Consider the following 7,500-nt stretch of genomic DNA (forward strand, 5'->3'; position numbering starts at 1 on the left):
CTAATGTAAATGGAGTAGTATACCAACAAAAGAAAGTATTCAATTTCATTTAAGTTATAGATTATAATAACGAATAATTTTTTATTGAATTCTCATCCAATCCAAAGAAGAAAAAAAAAAAAAGGATCCAATAACCATTCTACGATGAAAAAACCCGCCTGTTTTATTTTGTATGCATAGAGGAGGTATACACTATAGAATCCACTTATATATAATTTCTATGAATATTTGTAATAGATCTGCAGGATAGGATTTGTTGTTGAGAGAACTAGAAAACTGGACTGGAAAGAAATTTCTTAATTCTTAAGATATGGAATAATAGTTTAAATAGAATCGTGATCTGAAGAGATCCATTAACCAAAGTGCAAAAATAGACCTATCAATCAGCGGATTCGTTAGAATTTAGTGATTGCCTCCGGTACCGTTATAAAATAACAGAAAAAGAGGCGAAGGCTGGTTTGGTTTTGCAAAGAATTCTTTATAACAGTTTTCTTATTTTCTATTTATCCGTATAACCTCAAAACAAAGAAATTTATTTGACTTTGATGAAAATTTATATATTTTTCTAATTAGAATTAGAATTGATTGGTCGTTCCTATCCAATAATCTACGAGTACCGGCTCGCTATTCACTCGGTTTTTGGGTCATAATCATTATGTAGGAGAGATGGCCGAGTGGTTGAAGGCGTAGCATTGGAACTGCTATGTAGGCTTTTGTTTACCGAGGGTTCGAATCCCTCTCTTTCCGTACCTTTATCTAATTCACTGATCTTACTAACCAAAAGAGTAAAATAGCACTATATAAAATTATATTCCAACACAACAGTTAGACCTTTCTTTGATATATTTTTTTTTATTCCTAATTGCTGTGGCATGGAAAATACTGAAAGGAAAAGAGTAGACAAGGAAGGAAAATCTACCTCTCATTGTAGGTTTAGGTCTGGCGCGAATAATATTCTACGACTAGCAATTCATTTATTTTCAAACCGACCCATTTACTATCTATTATTTGATTGACTAATCCTTTATATTGGAATGGTTGAAGAGTCAAATGTTTTGGCATTTCGTCCTGAGAGGGTGAATTGAAAGAATTTTGAATCAGAGCTCTAGAGTTTTGTTCATCCCTCGCCGTAATAATATCTCGGGGTTTGCAGCGATAACTTGGTATATCTACTATACGACCATTGACTAAAATATGTCTATGGTTAACTAATTGACGGGCTCCAGGAATAGTCGTAGCCATACCCAATCGAAAAAGGATGTTATCCAAGCGCATTTCAAGTAATTGGAGTAAAACCTGACCTGTTGACCCCTTGGCTTTACCGGCGATACGAACGTATTTAAGTAATTGTCGTTCTGTAAGACCATAATGAAAACGCAACTTTTGTTTTTCTTCTAGACGAATACGATATTGAGATTTTTTACCGGAACGTGATTGGTTTCTAAGATCACTTCCGGCTCTAGGCCTTTTATTAGTTAGTCCCGGTAAAGCTCCCAGGCGGCGTATTTTTTTGAAACGAGGTCCCCGGTAACGCGACATAAAGACTCCTTATTCTTATTTATATTGAATTCTTATTGATGAAATTTCATTTTACAGAATAAACCTAAACTAAAACTGAACTAAATAATAAATGAAGCGAAGTTTACGAAAGTAGTGTACTTGTACTCTAAATACTCTAAAGAATAATTAGATGAAACCAGACCTTTCTATTCTATATATAAATACCCAGACCTTTCTATTCTATATATATTCTATATAAAGATTCTATATAGATAAAAAATAGATAATAAGGGATTCTTTTCGTGGCATAGTTAGAAGTTCATATAAGATAAAAAATAGATTTTTCACAATATTCTTTTATTTCGGATTTCAAAAGGGCATTTTCAATAATGTAAAAACTAGAAGAAAATAAATAGAGAAAAGCCGGCTATCGGAATCGAACCGATGACCATCGCATTACAAATGCGATGCTCTAACCTCTGAGCTAAGCAGGCTCACATAAGATAAATTCTAATGCATAGGGGTTGTCATCTTAATTAATTAATATACTTATTTGCATTCTTAGCGATTCCTATTAGCTAGTCATAATCATAATGAATATGACTATAGAAAAAATAAAATATAGAATTGAAAGGAAATATTCAATACTCATACTTACCACAGGCCATAGAATATAACGAGAAATCTATCGCTATAGAATTATTTTATGTATTTTTCTCACATCACATAGTATATAGCATTTAATCTTACAAAATAGTAGATTCGATCTATTTTTAGATTTAATCATTTTAGTTTTTGCTTTCAAATGCTATTTGAAAGTCTTTTTATTACACTTCTTTCTTTTATTACATATCATACATATTTTATATTTCTATTTTAAAATGGAATGATTTGTTCTAAATAATGAGACATTATTGCGCTTTGCTTCGTAAAGATAGAAGTTCAGACGAAAAAAAGAATCGACCGTTCAAGTATTCCAAATTGCATGCTAAAAACAAGCATAAGAGAGACATATATATGTGGTATATCTCCATCTATATTGAATTGCAGATACAGAAATGATAGAATCTTTCTGATTGGACCAAATGTGGGTGCGGGTCTCCTATAGAAGATGAAAGAAGATAGCCAAGAAAAAAAAGAGGATAAAAGCTTTTTCGAGATAGGAATCAGTATTTAATGAATTCAACGGTTCCAGTAGAAATGAAATAAAAAAGAGAACGATATCTCAATAAAAATGAGATACTAATCTCAAAACAAAAAGGGGATATGGCGAAATTGGTAGACGCTGCGGACTTAATTGGATTGAGCCTTGGTATGGAAACCTACTAAGTGAGAACTTTCAAATTCAGAGAAACCCCGGAATTAATAAAAATGGGCAATCCTGAGCCAAATCCTATTTTCCAAAAACAAACAAAGGCCCAGAAGGTGAAAAAAGGATAGGTGCAGAGACTCAATGGAAGCTGTTCTAACAAATGGAATTGACTGTGTTGCATTGGTAGAGGAATCCTTCCATTGAAACTTCCGAAAAGATGAAGGATATACGTATATACATACGTATACGTACTGAAATACTCTATCAAATGATTAATGACGACCTGAATCTGTATTTTTACATGAAAAAGGGAAAAATTGTTGTGAATCGATTCCATATTGAAGAAAGAATCGAATATTCATTGATCAAAGCATTCACCACACAGTCTGATAGTTCTTTTGCAGAACTAATTAATCGGACGAGAATAAAGATAGAGTCCCATTCTACATGTCAATACCGGCAACAATGAAATTTATAGTAAGAGGAAAATCCGTTGACTTTAAAAATCGTGAGGGTTCAAGTCCCTCTATCCCCAAAAAGCCCATTCAACTCCTTATTATCTTATCCTTTTTTTCGTTAGTAGTTCAAAATTCGTTATCTTTCTTATTCACCCTACTCAACGGATCCGAGAGCACAATTTTTCTCTTATGACAAGTCTTGTAATATATGATACATGTACAAATGACCGTCTTTGACCAAAGACTCCCCATTTGAACGAGTCATGGTCGATATCATTATTCATACTGAAACTTACAAAGTCTTCCTTTTTTGAAGATCCAAGAAATTATAGCACCTGGATAATACCCTTTGAATTGACATAGACCTAAGTTATCTAGTAAAATGAGGATGCGGTATCGGGAATGGGAATGGTCGGGATAGCTCAGCTGGTAGAGCAGAGGACTGAAAATCCTCGTGTCACCAGTTCAAATCTGGTTCCTGGCACATGATTAATTTTTATGAGTCTCTTTTCTACAAATTAGTTAATACTTAATAAATTGACATATATATTCATTAATAGTTTAGATCATATTACATACGTTTATCCGCCTCGGTCTTCCGCCTCGGTCTTTAGAGAAATACCCCATCTATTTTATAGATGGGTAAAGTTTTTTTTATACAAAGTATGTAACAAAAATAAATTCTATTTTAGATTCTTTTTTCTCTCTCGTTCAAAAATAAAGTGAATACCTAATCCCTCATACGCATATAATATTCGAAAGGTTAAATTAGTTGTTAGCCGATCCATAATACAAACGAGACTTAAATTACTCTGTTTAATCTAGAACAGAACCTTGAATCTATGGAATTGTAGAAATGAAAAAAAGTTTCTTATTTTTCAATGAGCATCTTGTATTTCATAAAAATTGGGGGCAATATAATCCTTACGTAAAGGCCATCCAATCCAACTTTCAGGCATTAAGATGCGTTTCAAACGCGGATGATTATCATAAGATATTCCCAACATATCAAAAGACTCCCGTTCTTGAAAATCCACACCTTTCCAAACCCAGAAAACAGACGGAATTCGAGGATTTTTCCTCGGGGAAAATACTTTTATGCATACCTCTTCTGGTTGATCCACGCCATACTCTATTCTCGTAAGATGATACACACTAGCTAACAGTCCACCTGGTGCTACATCATAGGCACATTGGGAGCGTAAATAATTGTAACCATATATATATAAAATGACAGCAATGGAATGCCAATCCTCGGGTTTTATTTGTAAAGTTTCTATTCCTTGGTAATCAAAACCCAAAGATCTATGAATTAGTCCATGCTTGACTAACCAAGCAGACAAACGACCCTGCATCTTTTTTATCTCTCCCGCATTGTTTTGTTATTTGTATAAGTATTTTGCATTGACGACGATATTTTTTCGGATTGACCCACTACTTTTTTTCTGTACAAAAGAATCCTGTCTAATTCACTAATTCGTGGGAAGAGACTGAACTTTTGTATTTGAAAAATGTTTCGGGGGGGATCTCCGAAGTGGATGTCGGTTGATAAAGGAACTCCCGATCGTAATTTCCGGTATGAATACTACGCCCGACCTTCAATTTGTGATTGGTTGTAAAACACCGATTCTCTCGTTGAGACTTAATTCTATCTTCATAGATTTCTCGAGATATTTTCTTACGAAGTTTTGTTATAGCATCTATAACTGCTTCCGGTTTTGGTGGACAACCTGGCAAATAGACATCTACAGGAATTAACTTATCGACTCCCCGAACAGTACTATAAGAATCAGTACTGAACATCCCCCCTGAAATTGTACATGCTCCCATAGCAATAACATATTTTGGTTCAGGCATTTGCTCATATAATCTCACTAAAGAGGGAGCCATTTTCATTGTTACTGTTCCGGCTGTTAAAATAAGGTCCGCTTGTCTAGGACTTGATCTTGGGACTAGTCCATAACGATCAAAGTCGAATCGTGAGCCTATTAGTGAAGCAAATTCAATGAAGCAACAACTGGTACCATAGAGAAGCGGCCATAAACTAGAAAGTCTTGACCAATTTGAAAGATCGTTTGATGTAGTTGAAATAACTGAATTTTGGGTTGTTCGATCAAGTAAGGGAAACTCGATGGAATTCATAACTGTCTCAATATTCTTTTTTTTTTCTTTTTATTGTCTGAATGTTTAGAAGCTAAGACCATTCCAATGCCCCTTTTCGCCATGCATAAACTAAACCAACAATTAAGATAAGCACGAAAATTAAAGCTTCTACAAATACAGATATACCTAATACATCGAAACTCATTGCCCATGGATAAAGAAAAACTGTTTCAACATCAAAAACAACAAAAACTAGAGCAAACATATAATAACGGATTCGAAATTGTAACCAAGCGTTGCCCATTGGTTCTATACCCGATTCATAACTAGAAAGTTTCTCAGGCCCTTTGTTAATCGGGGCTAAAACTCCGGAAACGAAAAATGCCAAAATAGGAATAAGACTTGATATTATTAGAAATGCCCAAAAAATATCATATTCGTAAAGCAGAAACATAGACGCACTCCTATGAACGTGAAAAATATACCGGATTAGTCGACTCGACTTGAAATTGTCAAGTCATTCACAACTGTTTAGTCAAAAAACACGAATTTTTTTTGATCGAACTTTAGGACATGTCTCCTTTTCAATATTCATCGACTGAAATCCTATTTCCATTACACGTATTTCAATTTGAGTTAGTTATAGTTAGTATAACTAACTATTATTATTATACAAATTCTCTTGTTTTCATCTTACCTAGGATTCTCTCGAACTCTCGAAAGAAAAGGAATTCGAAATAGAACTAAAATGATAATTTTAGTTTATAATTCGATTTTTTGATAAATGAATATATTCTAATTATTAGAAATTGAAATCCATTTTGAGTATCTTTATATCTTTCTTTTCTTGTATCTTTATATCTTTCTTTTCTTGTATGAATAGAGGAGGGTTTTTCCTCTTTTCTTAGAGAGCTCGAATAGAACAAGTAATCAGATGTAAGATAAATTCTATCAATTTCCATCTCATCTTAAAAGGTTTAGAATAGATGGTGTTGGTATATTCCTTTTCAGGCTGAGGAGTTTCTATTGATTGAATAGTGAAAGTAAATACAGAAAGAGAATACTACCCCTTTTGTGATATGGTTTGCTAGGTTTCGGAAGGTATACAAAGAAAAAAGCCTAGTTGAGGTTTTTGACAATGTTTACAATTACAATGAAACTTACCAAGATAGTTGTTTTCAAAATTGAGCTTTGCACAAAGAAAGCAGGTCGAAGAGTATCACTAACTTTCTGATTGTGGACAGAAAAGGGGGAAAATTCATATGGAATTCACCTCCGAAGATTCATGAATAAAATAAGTTTGTTTAGCCACACCATTGGATAAATATCCAATGAGCCCGTTGACATTGAAATGTGTTTTTGCTTTCATTTTTATGTTCGGCTTTAAAAGATGCTCGTGACCGGGCTTATAGGAATAATTTAGGAATACTTTTTTTGATAAAAAACTGGTCGGTTACAAGCAACAAACTAGAATGGGGAAATTCCAATTATACAATTTTTTTATTTTCATTTTTTAGGGCTATACGGACTCGAACCGTAGACTTTCTCGGTAAAACGGATCAAACTTTTTATTATCAAAATGATCTGAACTGTTTCAAAGACCCAACATGCATTTTTTGTGCATTGGGCTCTTTCATTAACTGATAGAAATATCAGCTAGTCCGCCATATTTTTTTTGATAGAAAAAAAGAAGATGGCTCCATGTGCTCTGAGTCATTATTTAAATTCTGATCCAGGAACACTACCAAAGTGTTTCAAGGGGGGTATCTTGACGTAGGTCTGCCTCTGGCCTAGATTAACCTAAGTTAGATGAAGTCTCTACCGCCCTGCTTAAAAATGAAATATGAAACTTCATACACCTTAAAGTTCATAGGGCGAAAAGATCTTTTTTTGAGGTCCTTATACTCATTATGCCTAGCATTGAATAGACATTTACCTTATCAATATCTCAAATCAATGATGGGGCCTGTTTGGCACGTAAAAAGGGACAAGACTGAACCCCTTGTCAGGCTATTGTTCTCTTGTTCCCTCAAAGTTATGGAGTAAGACATAGATTTCTCAATAAGAAAAATTCTTTTGATTGCATGATGGACCCCCCTGAAAAACATTGGCGCGCGTGTAAACGAG

General features: G+C 34.0%; 4 protein-coding genes and 5 non-coding genes across 9 annotated transcripts in view; 3 read left to right on the forward strand and 6 right to left on the reverse strand. All coding sequences in view use genetic code 11, as the record gives it.

Moving 5' to 3' along the window:
• Positions 1–660: 660 nt before the first annotated feature.
• Positions 661–747, forward strand: trnS-GGA. Its single transcript has one exon. It is a non-coding gene; the product is annotated as a tRNA-Ser (tRNA).
• A 186-nt stretch (positions 748–933) lies between these two features.
• Positions 934–1,539, reverse strand: rps4 (ribosomal protein S4). The gene has a single exon. The coding sequence runs from the start codon at positions 1,537–1,539 to the stop codon at positions 934–936; it is 606 nt and encodes a 201-aa protein (YP_011069433.1).
• A 382-nt stretch (positions 1,540–1,921) lies between these two features.
• On the reverse strand, positions 1,922–1,994 carry trnT-UGU. The gene has a single exon. It is a non-coding gene; the product is annotated as a tRNA-Thr (tRNA).
• A 766-nt stretch (positions 1,995–2,760) lies between these two features.
• Positions 2,761–3,347, forward strand: trnL-UAA. Its single transcript has 2 exons — positions 2,761–2,797; positions 3,298–3,347. It is a non-coding gene; the product is annotated as a tRNA-Leu (tRNA).
• A 334-nt stretch (positions 3,348–3,681) lies between these two features.
• Positions 3,682–3,754, forward strand: trnF-GAA. The gene has a single exon. It is a non-coding gene; the product is annotated as a tRNA-Phe (tRNA).
• A 394-nt stretch (positions 3,755–4,148) lies between these two features.
• On the reverse strand, positions 4,149–4,625 carry ndhJ (NADH dehydrogenase subunit J). Its single transcript has one exon. It carries the CDS (start codon positions 4,623–4,625, stop codon positions 4,149–4,151), a length of 477 nt encoding a protein of 158 aa, YP_011069434.1.
• A 109-nt stretch (positions 4,626–4,734) lies between these two features.
• ndhK (NADH dehydrogenase subunit K) lies at positions 4,735–5,412 on the reverse strand. The gene has a single exon. The coding sequence runs from the start codon at positions 5,410–5,412 to the stop codon at positions 4,735–4,737; it is 678 nt and encodes a 225-aa protein (YP_011069435.1).
• Positions 5,413–5,464: 52 nt separating this feature from the next.
• Positions 5,465–5,827, reverse strand: ndhC (NADH dehydrogenase subunit 3). The gene has a single exon. It carries the CDS (start codon positions 5,825–5,827, stop codon positions 5,465–5,467), a length of 363 nt encoding a protein of 120 aa, YP_011069436.1.
• Positions 5,828–6,887: 1,060 nt separating this feature from the next.
• trnV-UAC overlaps positions 6,888–7,500 on the reverse strand; it is a 641-nt gene continuing 28 nt past the window's right edge. Inside the window, exons 1-2 of the tRNA in view lie at positions 7,490–7,500; positions 6,888–6,924 (exon numbers count right to left, since the gene is read on the reverse strand). The exon at positions 7,490–7,500 is cut by the window's right edge and continues 28 nt beyond it. This is a non-coding gene — a tRNA (tRNA-Val). The remainder of the gene's footprint in view (positions 6,925–7,489) is intronic.

This window comes from Daucus carota, plastid (genome assembly GCF_001625215.2).
Source record: "Daucus carota subsp. sativus plastid, complete sequence".
NCBI classification, from domain to species: Eukaryota; Viridiplantae; Streptophyta; class Magnoliopsida; order Apiales; family Apiaceae; genus Daucus; species Daucus carota.